Raw genomic sequence first — 19,091 nt, 5'->3', positions numbered from 1 at the left:
CATGTGTGTATAAAAAAAAACAACCCTGCAGCTTTGGTTTGCTCGAGGCTAGACTGGAGGAGGCTTGATGTGGGTGGCTGCTGCTGTTTCTGGCAGGTTGGGAGGTTGTGGATGTGAGATGTCACCTGTGATGGAAAGCGTGACTGTTGAAAAAACCTTTTTGGTTGCTGCGCAAGTGAATAAAGGTCTCATTTATCGACATTCTGGCATGAAATAGTTCAGCCAGAAATGATAATTCATTCATTTGCTTAACCTTGGGTTGTTACAAAACTGTTTGACTTTGAATTTCCTTCGAAATTTTGAAAGGGCTGTTATTATGCCTTTTTTGTAGGATGTAATGTAAGTCTCGGGTGTCCCCAGCGTATGCCTGTAATGTTTCAGTTTAAAATACCTTATAGCTGATTTATTAAACGGCTCTCTGGGCTCTTATTACTGCCCCAAAACGTACAATTAGACATTAAACATTGTTCTGAGCTGAAATAGTTTATTCTTTCTTTAATCAAATGCAAAGCTGGCAGAAATGAAAACAGCTGCTGGAGTATACACTAACCTATGCATTATTCAATCACAAGATCGCGCCAAACAGTCAAAACACAAAGCTGGCAGAAATGAAAACAGCTGATGGAGTATACACTAACATTACTCAGTCACAAGATGGCGCCAAACAGTCAAAAACACAAAATTGGCAGAAATGAAAACAGCTGATTGAGTATACACTAACCTACATTAGTCAGTCACAAGATGGTGCCAAACAGTCAAAAACTCAAAGCTGACAGAAATGAAAACAGCTGATCAAGTATACACTAACATTGCTCAGTCACAAGATGGCGCCAAACAGTCAAAAACACAAAATTGGCAGAAATGAAAACAGCTGATGGAGTATACACTAACCTAGACATTATTCAGTTACAAGATGGTGACAAACAGTCAAAACACAAAGTTGGCAGAAATGAAAACAGCTGATGGAGTATACACTAACCTAGACATTATTCAGTTACAAGATGGTGACAAACAGTCAAAACACAAAGTTGGCAGAAATGAAAACAGCTGATGGAGTATACACTAACCTAGACATTATTCAGTTACAAGATGGTGACAAACAGTCAAAACACAAAGTTGGCAGAAATGAAAACAGCTGATGGAATATACACTAACCTACATTAGTCAGTCACAAGATGGCGCCAAACAGTCAAAAACTCAAAGCTGACAGAAATGAAAACAGCTGATCAAGTATACACTAACATTACTCAGTCACAAGATGGCGCCAAACAGTCAAAAACTCAAAGCTGACAGAAATGAAAACAGCTAAAGTATACACTTACCTAGACATTATTCAATCATAAGATTGTGCCAAACTGTTAAAAACACAAAGCTGACAAACGAAACTGGCCAAATAAAGCACTCTACCTTTAGGTGAGGTTTGGTACTTTAGGGTGGAAAATATCCAAACTTTGAGAAAACATCAGCTCTTTTCTTTTAGTTACTGCATTTGTCAATAAACTTTGCTTTCTTTATCGTCCACAAGTGCAAAATTATCTTTGGCTTCACCACACAACCACATCAACGTTTACATCACACATACCCCATAAAACAGGCAACACAAATAAATTCAATGTCATTACATAAATCACGTTAAAAACACAATTGAACCCTATTTATACTTAAAACCCAGTATTTAAAAAGACCTCATTAATAGACCTTCTCTTGAATATATGAATGTAGATGTAAGTATATGGCTGTGAACATATTCACTGATGGTCAAGTTAAAGTTCCCGCATGAGCCTGCGTTATTCAGCGGTTGTTATTTCAGACTAGCATACGTTGGAATGTCGCAACTGACCAATTAGAATTGAGAATTCCAAACATTCATGTAATAATCACAGATAACAACCACTGAAACTAATACGTAATAACACAGGGCTCACATGGGTACTTTAAATCATGTTGACCATTATTGAATATATCTCTATTTATATTTTCATATTTGTTTTTCACACAACTCTTTTGACTATTTGTCGCCATCTTGCGATTGAATAATAAGTGGGTTAGTGTTGGTTTACATCTTTTTAAAATTTTAAGAAATTATTACAACTCAGATCATTGTCTTTGAGTCTAATTTTTAGTGTTGTATAGACATTTAATAAGCTGGATAATGTACATCTAGCTGGTTGTTTTCACAGTATGAAGCCCTCCAGTCTTATACAACAGCACTCCATTTCACAATGCGCTGCTGATAAAGCTGTCAGGCTTTATTCAGTGAGAATAGCTACCTAGATCTTCATTATGCCTTACTTCATTACACCATGCTGTAAATACCCCTTTTTGGGCTGGAAGCATTTTAAATTCATAGTGCTTATTATTGTCATTAATTGTTGTTACTAAAATAAAGTTATTAGTGCTGTTAAATGATTAATTGCATCCAAAATAAAAGTTTCGATATCAGGGTGGCTGCGGGGTCTTAAAAAGTATTAAAAGTTGCTTAATACGTTATGAGAAAATTAAGGCCCCTGAAAAGGTATTAAAAAGTCTTAATCGTGTTTTTACAAGGTCTTAAATTTTGTTCAAGCATTGTCCAAAGTGCTTGACTGCAAAACAGCATAAATATATTTATTTTCCTCCTAATATTATGCTTGATGCACGCGATTGGTTCGGACTGGGGCGCGTCTGGCCAAACTCCTCCGTCCGGGTGATGTCACGTAATTTGCGATAAACAAGGGAAGGTGATGTGACGCTCTCCACATGTAGCGAAACCATAGAGCGAAACAGATGGCAGAAAGGGAAAATGTCAGTTTGCGTACTCTCCTGGTTGGAAAAAGACGAGTTTAAACAGTGACTGAAGTCTATTGCTGAAAACAACCACGTAATTTTCTTTGTTTCTTTTGAGCTTATCTGAGTTTTGTTGCATGGTTGTGCCTCATTGATTTATTTAACTAAAACTGGTTATTAGCTACTGTTTATTTACAACTGTTCATGAAGTTAAAGGCTTGATACTGATTAAAACTTGATGTGGTGATGAGGTCTTAAAATATTCTAAGAATATCTTTAAAAAGTCTTAAAAAGGTATTAAAATTATCTTTAGGATTCCTGCATATACCCTGAATATACATAATGAGTTTAAAGTTCACTTTACATGCATTAAGACAAGCCACTTTGACTGTCAAAATAGCGGCAAGCTAGCTTCTTTTCACTGCCCACACAGACATCACTGTGCTTTCCCAGACACCACTAAAACATGCATTCCCATCACAGCACTGTGATGACATTTCCACCACTTTTCTGTGACTCAAAGCCTGCTGTGATCCCTTCAGACCTCCAGTGGGTCAGTCAGTGCAGTCAGCTGGGCAGTGTGTGGGGCACAGGGTGGATTTGAGGTGAGGTTTGGTGTTTCAGGGTGGAAAATTTCAGGCACAGCTGTGGACTTTGGCCACTTAAGTATCTGGGCCTTTTGCCCACCTGCGGCCAGAGGACAAGTGCCATGTTCCAGAAGGCAGAGAAGTTCCAACCACATCCAACCAGCGTTGAAGGATGTTGTGTAACTGGGCATCATGGTTAATGCACTGCTGAATAGCTGCGTGTGAAAGAAACCTCCCTGTAAGAAGCATTCATGAGTCAACAACATGACCGTTTATTGATTTCTAGAGGGATTTTGGTTTTGTTCTTTAGATTTTGAGGTCCTAAATTTAAAATAATCAAACAAAATGTTAATAAATTAGGGGAGAAACTATCCTAAAATACACAGTGCTCTCAGAACTTAGAACGTTTGGAAGGTATTTTATAGTCGGCACAATTCTTTGTAGTAAAAAAAAAGTCAATACAATTTTTCTGAATTTACTATTTTTTACTTTTGATTTCATTTTGATTGATTCATTCATTTTCTTCTCAGCTTAGTCCCTTTATTAATCCGGGGTCGCCACAACGGAATGAACCACCAACTTATCCAGCACGTTTTTACGCAGCGGATGCCCTTCCAGCTGCAACCCATCTCTGGATAACATCCACACACACTCATACACTTCGGACAATTTTAGCCTACCCAATTCACCTGTACCGCATGTCTTTGGACTGTGGGGGAAACCGGAGCACCCGGAGGAAACCCACGCGAATGCAGGGAGAACATGCAAACTCCACACAGAAACGTCCACTGACTCAGTCGAACCAGCGACCTTCTTGCTGTGAGGCAACACCACTAATGCGCTACTGCGTCGCTATTTCATTAGACATAAATTCCATAATTTAGAATGAATATTTAGCAGTGAGTATTTTATACATTTGCTGAATAACTTGATGTTTATCACTTTCATGTAATTGTACATTTTAATTAATGTAATATTAAGATGCATATGAAATTACTTTTAGCAACAAAAAAATAAATAGAGAATTTATTCAATTTAAAACAAATGTCTAATAAATAATATATTAAAATAATGTAACTTATAATAAATTATACGGGAAATATTTAGTATTATTGTATTAGTATTTTTTAGATACAATATAACTGACTTTGTGTCAGCCCCTTTTTTAATTTGAATAAATTAGCATTTCAGGAGCATTGGTGTTTTTTTGAATATATAAATACAATATATAAAAATATTTAATATTTAGATAGACGTATATACTTTAGCAGTATATTTATACAACAGTTCTGTCTGGTTCTTGAATCTGATTGGCTGATAGCCGTGTAATATTCTGGCAGTAACGGCACTCGTCCAGCCTATTAACACTTCACCCTTGTGTATTACTCCGCCCACATACAATAACAGGCGGAGGACACTCTACAGTTTGACAAATATTCTGTTGGACAATATAATGTACTTTTGAGGCTTTTTTTAGTCGAGAATGTAGCTGTTTAGATTGCAACCATGCAGTTTATTTATAAGGATAGTGCCTATTTTAAAGTATTTATCATTTCGGAGAGACATCGTGGCGGCGGCCATTAGCCTGTCTTTGAGCAAAGACCGCATAATAAGCCCTAAGTGAAAAACAGCGTCATTTCAAACTACAGCTGAACAAATCATTATTAAACAGGTAAATGACTTTCTAAGTTGATCTCTCTCTGTTGTATGTTGTAGTGCTGTATTTATACCATAGTAATATTGTGATCTCCCGATTGCAACAGAGAAATACTGGAAAATCTCTGTAGACTGATGGCATTTGATGCCATTCAGCTTTATAAGCTTAAAATGTGAGCAAAATCACCTGTTTTGTTTGTTTTGACTATTACCCCAGTCCCCCTCTCACACACACACACAAACACACCATAAACCTCTGCTGCAGAGCGTCTTTATTAACAAATCTCCATGGAAATGAAGTCTTACACAAATCAGGCCTGTAGCATCAACTACACCTACACTGGAGCAAAGAGCGCCAAGCCCAGTCAAACCTCCAGTTTCTCCAGCTGCACTTCAGAAAGACAAATCTGTCGTCTTAATATAGACTCACAGCTGTGAGGCCAGGAGGAATGCAGGGCCCGGCCGAACTCAGAAACTCAGTCAAAAAATCCTCCATCTGATCAATGTGCGTGTCGTCTTCTTCCGATGCAAGCTTTGATGACCCTTGCAAAGTCCTGTCGCCACTGCCAAGACTAACAGAATCTGAGGCGTGTGCATGTGTATGTGTGATTGTGTATGCATGTGCAGGGTTCAGCGCTAAGGATTTTTTTTATTGGTCAAATCAGGCCAATGATTCAGATTTTTACTAGGCCTGGCAAAATTGTCACTGGCCCCATCAAAAAAAAGAGAAGTTAATAGTTGTTTTAGCCACATATTTTAAACAATGTGTCAATAATAACATCTGTGAATCTGGAATTTAAATATTTAAGAAATGTTAATAAATGTATAATGAGCAAAATTCAAGATGTTATGAAAACTAAAATAGCAGAATGAAAAATGTGCGGGTATTTTATTTCAGTTTGAAATTTGCCAACTTGTTCAAAACATCACTTCATTTTTTTTCTTTTTTTTTTTTTGTCGTATTGTTCCCACGTAAATGTCTGCTTCCAAGACGTTAGAACCAGACATTTTCCTTTACCCTTCTAATTTGATGTTGCCGTCACCTTACTTTACTGGTTGTTAACAGGATACGGGAAAATTTAGCATGCTCAAAACATCAAATCAGATAAATCTAATCAATTCACAACGTCATGGAGAAGGTAGCATTTAAAGACTTAAAAGCACAAACTTAAAATGCACGCAACTGATAAATAGTCGCAGTCAAATAAAACTTCAGTGACAAGGCAGCATTATCCCAATCGGGCCAGTAGTGATCCTGTCTACTGTCCCAAGCGTCTCTCACGCTGGCCCTGAGCCATCAGGCAGTCCTTATTGTTGAGCCCTGATGTGTGTATACCTTGTATTCCTCACATTGTGGCCACTATTATGTAAATCGCTCATAAATCGCACCAAATTAAGTATTTTAAAAATGTTAAAATATTGATTGTTTCCTGTGAGGATCGGTTTGGGTGTAGGGTTTATACTGTATGGGAAATATGTATAAAAAGCTGTACAAGTGAGTAAACCCACTGCCTACAAAGAGCTGATTTTTGGTTTTGGATATTTTTGTGGTACACTTTGCGTCCTTTAGTACCAATTGAGCATTGTGTCAACGCCACAGCCTACCTGAGTACTGTTGCTGACCATTTCCAACTATTTATGACCACAGTGTACCCATCTTCTGATGGCTACTTTCACCAGGATAACACGCCATGTCATAAAGTAGCTCAGTGGCTCCTCTGGCAGCAATGTACGTGACATCCTACTGCTGACTCTCCTCTATTCCCTCCTGAACTGTAGTTCCGTTTCTGACATGTTCCCAGGGCTCTGGTTTAAAGTAAATTGCAATTTATTTGCCCTTTGGGTAACGGGGCAACTGTGTTTTAATGCAACTACGAACACCAGCACCGAAACAGGCCTGCAATGGGGATTAGTTAATTATTTTATTCATTTTATATGGATTATTTTTGGGCTTTTCCAAATGAACTGTGGATTTTGCTGTTTATTTGAGTTTGATAGAGGGAGAAATATAAGCTTTATTTTAAAACAAACCTTTATTTCTTTTGTTTGCACATCTTTGTTTGTTTAATTGTATTTTGTACTTATTATTTAAAAGTATTTTGTACCAGATTGGTTGTGTTTATTATTTATATTAATAGATATGAGGTTATAAGTTTCTTTTTTGGGTTAAATTACAAATTAGAGTGATCCACTTTATAAGAATTCAGGGCCCTTCCAACGCCACAGGGAAAGGGCGCTACACTTGCATTTAAGGTTTGCATTGCAAATCCAATTGAATCCACTTGTTTGGTAAAAAAAAAAAAGTCAATATATCTACTACAAGACAGATTTTATTACTTTACAAACTGTATTGTAAAATAATCCTATAAAACATTTGCATATTAGTTAATAATATAGCTGAAATATATAATAAAGGATATTCACACACATTTACATGAGTAAAAAATAAACTCAATAATGGGAGAAAAAAATGTGTGGAAAAATCTGATTCCATGTGGGTCTAGTGATATATCATTGCCTGCAATACACCTGTAAAAATGTTCTCATCCAATAAAAATTAGTCTTCCTGCGATAACAGGGATAAAATCTACAATCTGGCATCTGCCTCCACAATCTGGAAATGGTTTAGTCAGGACTGTACAGTGCTAGAAAAAATGAATGCAGTACAGTAGCATGTGTGCGATACAGTTTGGCATGAGTTTGAGACTGTTTACAATAAGTTTTACTTCAACTTCACTTAATAATATCAGTTCAGAGTTTGAAAGGATGCCATTTTGTGATCATACAGGGATTTATATGTTGTGCTTGAACTTTCTAGATTTTCATGAGAGGAAGAGTGAATTGATTTTGCTCGGCCTGTCAAATTCTTCCAGAGCACCCATAGTTAATCTAGAAAAATTAAGTTTTTCTATGAAGCCCTGGGTAAAAAAAATCTAGGTCAGTGATCACCAAACTTGTTCCTGGAGTGCCGGTGTCCTGCAGATTTTAGCTCCATCCCTAATCAAAAACACCTGAACAAGCTAATCAAGGTCTTTCTAGGTATACTTGAAACATCCAGGCAGGTGTGTTGAGGCAAAATGGAGCTAAACCCTGCAGAGACCCTCCAGGACCAGAATTGGTGACCCCTGATCTAGGTGTTATTCTTGATGATGGCTTGAGCTTTGACAAACAGATAAATGCAGTGGTCAAGTCCCTATTCTTTCAGCTTCGACTTTTAAAAACAGTCAAACCTATTTTATCCAGAAAAAAATTTAGAAAATAAAACCCATGCTTTTATTACCACTAAATTGGACTACTTTAACTTATTATACTTTGGCATTAGTCAGAAAATATCCCGGTTACAATTAGTTCAAAATGCTGCTGCAATGCTTTTAACAGGTACAGTAACAAGAAACATGAGCACATTACCCCAGTTTTACGCTCTTTGCACTGCGCTCTATTGAGTGACATTTAAAATGCTTCTCTTGATTTTTAAATCTCTAAATGACCCGGAACCTTCTTATCTGTCAGACATGTTAATTGAGCATCAGCCTGGTTGGTCTCTTCGGTCATCTAACCTGAGACTGTAAATGCATCCCTAAGTCAAGGCTGAAATGCAGAGGTGACCGTGCCTTCGCAGTAGCTGGTCCTAGGTTGTGGAATGCTCTGCCCCTCTTTATCCGATCTGTTTCATCCCTGTCTGTTTTTAAATCTAGGTTGAAAACTTTGATTGATTTGGCATTTTATCAGTTAAAATTGTCTTAGCTATCATTTTATAATATATATATATATATATATATATATATATATATATATATATATATATATATATATATACACACACACACACACACACAAATTGTTTTGATTTGTACTGTGCAGCACATTGGTCAACTTCTGGTTGTGTTAAATAGTTATATATATATATATATAAGTAAAATTGGCACTATATCAGTAAATGGGGAAGGAATCATACAGATTTGATAATACTTTGTCCAGGAAAAATATCTAGAATGGTTTGAAGAACATAGAACGACCATAAATTGCATCATTTATACATTTATTGTCTTCATGGCTGATTAGTTTAAGCGTTTTATCTTCTTTTCCTTCAGCTACAGCGATGGCTGAATATCTTTACTTCTGTGCTGCATATGTTAAGCTCAAATAATTTATTCTAGAAATATTACAGATAATTATATCTAGAGATGCAGCACTTTTTTGTATCTACATATGAACTGTCATCATTAGTATCTGTAAATCTCATGATAACCACAATAAAGCACAAAAGTATGTATTTTTAAATATATACACACTACCTGAAAAAAGTCTTGTTATATCCAAGTTTTAGGGACAACAAATAACTTGATTTCTTGTTGGTTATTTTGTATCAGCATTGGCTTTTATGAAAGGCAAAAGCCTCTAGATTACAGTTATACCAAAATAAAATATGATCATGCCTTGATTTTTAATGATTTAATTAGGACAGTAAGGTCTGACTTTGCTTAGACGAAAAGTCTTGTCACTTAACAGAAATAATGTCCAGTATAGAATATAAAGTTATGGTGAAGTGGAAAAAGAATGAATATTGTGTATGACTCCCATAAGCTTGGAGGACTGCATCCACACATCTCTGCAATGACTGCGATGCTCTGTATGTCACCCATGTCTAGCACACACACAGTCTTGTTGTCATACGGTCTCTGCTCAGCTCCAGGCAAGCCAGTCTGTGCAACAGGCAATTTTTGGTTCAGCAATCGCAACTTTACCACAGAATGAGCCGTAAAAACCACAAACATCCCATGAATCATCCAGAATCTGGTTTTATTCCTTGGAATTGAAATGTTTTTGCTCTTCCCATGATCTTCAACTGGTGTTTTGACTATATTTAACTGACAGTAGCACTGCTTCATCATCTTTGGGTCGTTTGCCATGAACGCTTAAAGGGATTTTTCACATAGGAGTTAAAACTGTCATCCTTTACTCAGCCTTAAGTCATTCCAAGCACATGTGATTTGATTTCTGTTGTAAAAGAGACTGAATGTTTACTGAAGTGTCAGTGAATGATGTCAGGTCCAAAAAACAAAACAAAAAAAAAACATGAAAGCATGATAAAAGTAGTTCACATGACGCAAGTGCACTATTTTAAGGGTTATGCTAAGTCATACTGTAGATTTAACTTAAATTTACATGATCTAATACATTTGCGATTAGTTACTTTATATATATATATATATATATATATATATATATATATATATATATATATATATATACACACACACACACAGTTGAAGTCAGAATTATTAGCCCCCTTCAAATTTCTTTTCTTCTTTTTTAAATATTTTCCAAATTATGTTTGACAGAGCAAAGACATTGTCACAGTATGTCTGATAATTTTATTTTTTTTTCTGGAGGAAGTCTTATTTGTTTAATTTCGACATTTTAACAATTATTAACGGATTTAACAATTTTAGGAACAAAATTATTAGCCAATTTAAGCTATGTTTTTTTCTCGATAATCTATAGAACAAACCATCATTATACAATAACTTGCCTAATTACCCTAACCTGCCTAGTTAACCTAATTAACCCAGTTAAGCCTTTAAAGGTCACTTTAAGCTATATAGAAGTGTCTTGAAAAATATCTAGTCAAATATTATTTACTGTCATCATGGCAAAGATAAAATGAATCAGTTATTAGAGATGAGTTATTAAAACTATTATGTTTAGAGATGTGTTGAAAAAAATTGCTCTTGGTTAAACAGAAATTGGTGAAAAAACAAACAAGCGGTCTAAAAATTCAGGGGGGCTAATAATTATATTTATTTATTTATATGTTTCTTTATTTACCCAGATAAATAAAAACATTGAGATCAAGATCTCATTTACAAGGGTGACCTGACCAAGAGGTCCACAACACACGACTTATGAAAAAAATACGAATAATATTTATAATAAGTAGAAAATTAAGATAATATACAACAACAGTTAGTTGTCCAGCTATACCACATTAAAATATATTAAAAACACATACATTGAGAAATGGACTGTTGTTGTTTGTTAAAAAGGATAGAGTGAAACAATGTAATTGGGATTAGCTCAGACATTTTAGTTCAGACTGAAGAGTATTCCAGGATGAGGGATGGCATGAATAAAGGCTCGCTTCCCTATTTCAGTTTGAATCCGGGGAACAGTCAAATGATAAGATTCACTTGAACGTAGAGCATACTGGCTTTTGACTAATGAAGAAGGGAACTTAGATATGAAGGCACCAGGCCTAGAAGAGCCTTGTAGACCAGTCATCCAGTGGGTGTACCTTCTTACATACAGAGAAGGCCACTCAGCTTTGACATACAGTTTACAATGGTGAGTAAGTCTCTGACAGCCTGTAACAAACCTGTGATAGACAGAGTTTAAAGGCTGAAGACATTTGGTCGAAGCATTCATATATAAAACCATCACCATAGTCAATCAATGGTAAAAATGTTGCAGACACCAAATGTTTGCGAGCTTTAGGAGAAAAGCAGGATGCATTTTGATAGTAAAACCCAAGCTTAACCTCAATTTTCGAACCATATTTGCTATGTGTTCTTAAAGGAAAGCTCCTGATCGAGTAGAAAGCCTAAATACTTATAGCTGGACACTAAATTTATTTCTTGACCTTGGGCAGTGGTAATTAATGCTTGGTTTTGCACAGGAGTTGGACAATTTGTGAAAATCATTCATCCAGATTTGTCTACATTTAAAACCAGTTGAAGATCCTTAAGACGAGACTGAACACTGTTTAAAGCAGACTGTAAAAAGTGTATGGCCTGAGAAAATGAAGGAGAGCTGAATAGCTTTCAACAATTCAAAAAATGGTTTGGAACTGTTTTAAAAAGTTGATGATGAGTAATGATGATATAATGTTGATAGACAAAAAAAAGCTTTTAAAAAAATGTTCGGAAATTAAAAAAAAAAAATCTCAGTAGTTGGAAAAAACATACAAATATCTCTTATGAAAAGATTTAAGGGAGAGTTCACCCTAACAAAATTAAAATTCTGTTATAATTTACTCACCCTTAACTTTTTAAACCAGTTTTAGTTAGTTAGTTTGCTTGGTTGTTATAAGATATTTTGAAGAATGTTGAAAACCTGTAACCATTGACTTCTACACTAGTTGTTTCTCCTATGGAAGTCAATATTTACAGATTTCCAACATTCTTCAAAATAGCATATATTTTTTTCACAATAAAAAAAAATGTTAAACTCAAGTCAAGATTGAGTAAACAATGACAGTTTTTTTCCCCTTAAATCTGCCTTTAAAAACTCACATGCTCTTGTTCCTGTTTTGTATTTTTGTAACAGGAATGTAGTAATATTTTCTACGTTAAAAAAGAAAAAAAAATCCCCAAAAGATGATTGAACAACCATACAGTAAAAATCTTTTAAAAAGAGATTTAAAAGGGATGGTTCATCCCAAAAAATCAGTTTGAGGTGTTTTTTTTCCCCCACAAAAGAAGATATATTAAAGAATGTTGGAAACCTGTAACTATTGACTTCCATAGTAGCTGTTTTCCTTCCATGAAAGTCAATGGTTACAGATTTCCAACATTCCTCAAAATATCTTCTTTTGCATTCAACAATTGAAAATACATGGTTTGAAACAAGTCGAGGATGAGTTAATGATGACATAATTGTCATTTTTGGAATAGATGATTAAATAAGAAATGAACACTGTCCTTTCAGAAACTCGCACGCTCTTGTTCTTATGTTTTGTTTTTTGTGTTTTTCTAACAGGTCGGTGGTGATGCCGATAGCGAATGAGTTTTCTCCAGACGTGGTGCTGGTTTCCTCAGGCTTCGACGCTGTGGAGGGGCATCCGCCACCTCTGGGAGGATACAAGCTCACGGCCAAATGTGAGTGTTGTGCTTTTCCCTGTACATAGAGAGATTCTCGTGGGATGAAAAGATGAGTCACTGACGCAGAAGTCAGCCTTTGTCCCACTCCTCTTTCTCTCTGGCTCATTTCTCATGTCTTAAAAGCTTTCATTTCAGTTAAATTTATCATGTGCTAATGCCACAAAAACAAGAGACCACGCTCTTGTGTGCAAAGTCTAATCCCCAAAGGGAGGGATTGTACCAGTCATCCTTTCTCATACTTCCAGATCCCTAATGTTTTTCCTCTTTTTTTTTTTTTTTTGTTCCCATGTGTGTGTAATATCAAGATGGCATTCCAGGCTTGTTTCTAAATCAAACATTTAATGATTGTACAGTGCTTGTTGTCCAAAAAGACTGCTTTTATCCTGTTAGAGGGATCATAAGGCCGGCTCTTATAGATTACATCTCTTTGCTGAAAGCTGTCCATATGTCAGTGCTTGAGCGTAAAGTAGAAACACCGCTCACTAGCCCAGAGACTAAAGAAAGGCAGGTTGTCCTTTATTTTAAATCTTTTAAATCAGATTGATTCCATCTGCTGATCTAAGAAGGGCTCAATGAGCTGTGACAACGCTTGGTTTTTTCATTTATCTGCTCATCTTTAAGGAATAAGTCATCCATTAAACAATTGTGCCGTTATTTACTCACCCTCATGTTGTTCCAAATGTTTTATTACATTTTTGAAATGTTTAATATGAAATTACAGAGTTACCCACAAGTTTAATGTGAGTTCTTAAAAGGCAAAAACAAAAATAAGCAGCTTTTTTAATGTCAGGACTCTTTAAAATAATGCTATTAAAATAGGTCAGGACTAGGCAGTGGTGGAAAGAGTACTGAAAATTCATACTCAAGAAAAAGTACCATTACTTGCCTAAAAATGTAGTGTGAGTAAAGTAAGATTATCTGTTGTAAATATTACTCAAAGTATGAGTAAAAAGTAGAGCTTTCAAAAGTACTCAAGAGTAGTGAGTATTACACTCTAAAAGCTGATGCATTTGCATGTAATTTGTGGATGTGTGTAAACGTAACATTCTGTAGTGCATTGATTGCCCAGCAGGTACACAACATCATAAGACATTAATATTAAGTTAGATTTAGGTTGAGATGTCAGGTGACTAAATTTACACATCTAGCCAGGGACAATGTTATTTTGATGTCCAATAATGACATCAAATGACATTGATATTTGGTTGATTTTAGGTTGTTACAAAATAACCAAAATCCATTGTCAACCCTACATTTAAAACCAATATTATATTGACGTCAAGTATTGACATTTATTCATTAGGCTACCAGAATCCAACGTCAGATAAATGTCAATAGTGGTAACATCCACACAAGCTGTAACATCATTAGACACTGATATTTGGTTGGTTTTAGGTTAGACATGATGGTTAGCCTGATGCTGTGTTCTGATGTCAATCCGAATTTTCATTTCCTAATAAAATGCAACGTCCCTATGACTTTGGGTACAACGTCAATCTGACGTCACGTTGAAATCTTGTGCCTGCTGTGTGTTTAGGCCATTTCGGTCATCATACAGTAAACATCCGTCATCTTCTCATCAGTGACCTGCATCTAAACAGTCTCTGGGTCAATGCGTGCAAGGACTTTGGACATGTTCTTGGACATTTGTAATGCTTCCAAACCGCTTGCTGCAATTATAAATGTCTTGAGGTAGATCATTACGAGGTGATGTACCTTCTATCAGGACTGATTTTTCTAATCCCCATAGACAAGAAAAAATAGTGACTGCAGGTTGAAGGAAAGTAGTGGAGTAAAAGTACCAATACGGCACTAAAAATGTACTCAAGTGGAAGTAAAAGTACACATTTTTAAAACTGCTTAGTTAATTACAATTCCTGAGGAAAAATTACTCAAATACAGTCATTTGAGTATTTGTAATTAGTTACTTTACACCACTGGGACTAGGATATAGGCTGTTCTTATTAGCCCTTAACTACATAGCTTAAAATGCACCATTGACAGAAATCTTTTGATCATGCTGGCATGCGTGCGTTGGCTCGAGTTCGCAGGCCGAGTGCCTTTGTGTCCCACCAGTGACGATCCATATCACACTGCTACGATAGTGATATTGCGTTTATACAGCAGTTCAACTGCATAATCGTGTGTATAAAAAACTGAAATCAAACACGGAAAATCTAAAAGTCCTTTTGTATAAGGAACTACTTACTTACACATCTGCAGCTGACGTCAGAACAGCAGAAACAGTTGCTACTTCACCAACGTCACTTTAGACCATTTGAATGATTCTCTAGTGTAATGTCTACAATGATGACAAAACAGGTGATTTTGCTGACATTTTAAGATTATAAGGCTGAACAGCATGAAATGCCATCAGTCTTCAGAGATTTTCCATTATTTCTCTGTTGCAATCTGGAGATCACAATAATTTGCCTCGAAAAAGCCAAACCAAAGAAAACACTACCAGGTTACTATGGTAAAAATACAGCACTACAAAATACAAACAAGAAAGAGATATGCTTAGAATCTCACTTACTTTTTTTGTAATGATTTGTTTGGTTGTAGTTTGAAATTTTCTCCCAAAAGGACTTATTATGCTGTCTCTGTCGTCTCTGTCATCTTGTGGTGGAACCATCTTTGCTCTGCTCAGTATGACAGGCTGATAGATGCCGACATGCTGAATCTCTGATATTATAAATATTTTAAATAGGCACTATCTTTATAAATAAACTGCATAGATGGAATCTAAAGAACTACATTCTCACCTAAAAAGCCTCAAAAGTGCATTATATTGTACATTATATTATCCTAGCAAAAGGTCAGTCCCCTCTATGTGTTAGCTTAGTCCTGGATACAGAAAGTAGATCAATATTACCCGACTACTGTGATCTAGCTGAGTTATGAGTGTCAAGACAGAAAGTTATATACGAGGAGCCTTGTATAGATTGATACACATAGACTGAAACTTTCAACTCTAGATAGTAGATACAGTTTGTTCACAATAATGCACAGGAAAGCCTCTACAAAAACGTTTTCCAAAACTCTCCTTTTGTGTTCCCGTAAAAGTTTGGAATTAAATGAATTATCCTTTTTTTCCATGTTGGAAATTGTATTTCTTTAAGGATGATATGCACAAGCACATTATGCACATAATGAGGCATGTCTCTGCTGTAATTTGTGTTGCATTTTAATACATGGAGCCAAGTGTGTGTATCATGTTCTCCGTGGTTGAATTGGGCTGGACGCTAGACGTGCTGAAGAGCGTCCCCATTGGGCCGTATCGTGCCAGCGAAGAATTAAAACAAAATCAAATCATCCACAATGGCCTTGAATATGAATCTTTGGGAAAGGGAGGTATAGTCAAATGCATATATTCAAACAAAGATCAAAAGAGCCTGGAGCAAAACGCTAAGCCACATTTATTAAAATTAAACCTGCCTCATATTACGTCTTTAGGCCCAGTAAATCCAGAGTGCCGTCTTTTTAACGGAGAGAATATGATGTAATACTGTCTTTTTTCCCCTCATCTCTGTCATTGATTTTTTTCTTCATCTCTTGTTTCTTTGATCAAATGCCATCCACCGGTTTCTGAAAACGCTCTGTAACACCCGCTTGTGTTTCCCGTCTCCCCCTTTGGCAGGTTTTGGCTATCTGACCAAGCAGCTGATGGGACTGGCCGGTGGTCGGCTGGTGCTGGCGCTGGAAGGAGGTCACGACCTCACCGCCATTTGCGATGCCTCTGAAGCATGTGTTTCTGCTTTGCTTGGAAACGAGGTAAGAGCTGACTGGAGATCAGGCGGCGGGTGTGACTCAGGGATGGACAGGGCTTTATGAATGTAGGAGAAGATAAAGGAATAGAGTGATACTTCCTCCAGGGATTAGCAGTATAGATTTTTTTTTTCTTTTGGCCTGGTTATGCAGATTTTACTAAATAGAATTTTAAAAACCAAAGTAATTTTTGGAGATCTAATGGCATTGAGGACAATTTGAAAAATATTAACTTTTATATAGCTGTGTTATTAAAGTATAAACATTATCATAAATTGTATTTCTATCCTAACATTAAGCATATCTTTTCAAAGTTTGCAAAAAAAAAAAAAATTATAATAATAATCCCAAATTTAAACTAGATTAACAAGGTTTGTCAAGTTTTAAGAAGCTTAAAGTTTAACAGAATTTTTACATTTAACATAGCTTAAAGTTTAAAAGTTGTTTTAAGTAGTTCTAAGTTTTAAGAAGCTTAAAGTTTAAAAGCAGTTTTAAGTTTAAAGTTACTAAAGGTTTTAAAGTAGTTTTAAAGTTAAAGTAGCTTAAATTTTAAAATTAGTTTTAGGTAGTTCAAGGTTTTAAGTAGCTTAATTTTAAAAGTAGGTTTAAGTTTAAAGTAGCCTAAAGTTTAAAAGTAGCTTTATATTTAAAGTTGTTTAAAGTTTAAAATCAGATTTAAGTTTAAAGTAGCCTAAGGTTTAAAAGTAGGTTTAATTTTAAAGTAGCTTAAATTTTAAATTTTGTTTTAGGTAGTTCATAGTTTAAAGTAGCAAAGCAGTTTTAATTTTAAAGTAGCTTAAAGTTTAAAAGATTATTATTTGACATTTAGCATTTTATCAGTTCTTTCTCATGTGATACAATAAAATGTGCATTAACACAGATTTAATATTTTAATATCTAATTTTGAGTGCATCTAAATTTAATTTACGGTTTGGAAGTTTTGTTACTTTTTGTCATTTTTAACATTTTAAAAAAGAATATTTGGTCTTATCCTGACCAAATTTCCTAGCTTGAATTAGGCAGTCTATTTGATGTGATTGATCTGAAAGAAGAAAACAAGTCTTAGTTTTAGATTTTAACATAACTTTTTAAGAAAAAAAAGTCAATAATAAAAAAAAAAAAACAATAATCAGTCCATTTTGGTTTTCATAAAAGGTTTATTACAAGTACTTTCATGGTTAGGTTTAGAATGCAGGTTAGGATTATGGTTAGTTGCATGTAATTATGCGCAATTATTTATAGTTAATATGGTAAGTACTTGGAACATGTGTAACAAAGATTTCTTAATTTTAAGTGTTACCGCATTTTACATTACAAAAATATGAATTTATGATATGATCTTGAAGACCATTTTGTGACATTTCAGTGTATTAAAAAAAAAAACAACAATGAAAATTTTAGGTGCTGTTTCTATTTACTAAACCGAACCTCAGTCTCAGTTTTTTCTTGACTTGTCCTTCCTCCACCCACCCATCTTTTGTGTTGGGTGTCACAGACGGGATGTTTGTCACAGGGTGTGTGTTTTTAGCAGCACTCCCTTCACTCTGGCTCGACACCAAAGTTCCGCCGACACACTCATAGTCCAGTCTGAGGGTGGAGGGAGTGAAAGAATAGCGAACGCTTCTTATTTATTGACTCGTCTGTGTGTTTCAGGAAGAGGCATTTCTTTAATGTTCCCATTTCTCATTTTCACTGCTGTTCTTTCTATTCATCTTCTTCATTCAGGACCTTTCCTTACTCTATCTAAATCAAATGTGCTCGTGTTGTGGCTCCGCCTTGCTGTCTAAACCGTATCGTAAATCTGAGTGAACCTCATAAGTGAACGATTTGGAAGATTCTGCATGGACAATAACATCAGCTAAAGATGCAATACTGTAATGCGAATAACATACACGGCACAATCAAACATCAGGCAGTGATGCCAAAATTGAGGCAGCTTAGGAGACTTTTAAGCTGAATACTATAGTATCTTGATAATATCTAGTAAATTATTATTTTCTGTCATCATGGCAGAGATCAAATAAATGAGTCATTAGAAGTGAATTGGTAAAACTATTATGTTTAGAAATGTATTTAAAAATCTTCTCTCCATTAAACAGAAATTGGGGAAAACATAAACAGAGGACTAATAATTCTGACTTCAGCTGTAAATTGAGTGTTGGTGTAGCACCTGTTCTCCCTAGAGCCTCTGCTTCAAACAGACTCTGGAGAGTTCACACTGGATCCACATCAACTTCACCTCCGCTTCAGTGCAATGATAAAGCACCTGCTTCCGGCCAAAACCGAGTACAGGCCGAGCTCTCATTTCCTAAAGTCTGCTGTCTGGATAGAGCTGCTCTACTCGAGGCATCAGTGATGTCCGGCATGGGTCTGCAAGTGAATGAGGCCCACAGAAAACAATTATGTTACTGAAACAGTGCCTACAGTTTGCTTA

At 35.7% G+C, this 19,091-nt stretch overlaps 1 protein-coding gene and 1 long non-coding RNA gene across 9 annotated transcripts in view; one reads left to right on the top strand and one right to left on the bottom strand.

Moving 5' to 3' along the window:
* hdac4 (histone deacetylase 4) overlaps positions 1–19,091 on the top strand; it is a 399,635-nt gene that overhangs the window by 363,411 nt on the left and 17,133 nt on the right. For 4 of the 8 annotated variants that reach the window (XR_015498934.1, XR_015498933.1, XR_015498936.1 and 1 more), the window contains 3 exons: positions 12,768–12,886; positions 16,530–17,054; positions 17,136–18,024. Coding sequence is in view for 4 of the 8 variants with exons in the window: in XM_087266974.1 (XP_087123100.1) it covers positions 12,768–12,886; positions 16,530–16,663 (253 nt within the window). In the remaining 4 variants the exon portion in view is untranslated. 8 annotated transcript variants of the gene reach the window in all.
* Positions 17,801–19,091, bottom strand: part of LOC141376202 (uncharacterized) — a 34,254-nt gene continuing 32,963 nt past the window's right edge. Inside the window, exon 4 of the long non-coding RNA XR_015499860.1 lies at positions 17,801–19,027. This is a non-coding gene — a long non-coding RNA (uncharacterized LOC141376202). The remainder of the gene's footprint in view (positions 19,028–19,091) is intronic.

The sequence above is a fragment of the Danio rerio genome, chromosome 9 (genome assembly GCF_052040795.2).
Source record: "Danio rerio strain M-AB ecotype USA chromosome 9, GRCz13ab, whole genome shotgun sequence".
NCBI lineage: Eukaryota > Metazoa > Chordata > Actinopteri > Cypriniformes > Danionidae > Danio > Danio rerio.
Note: the sequence above shows the minus strand (reverse complement) of the source record. Positions and strands in the feature narration are given on the sequence as shown.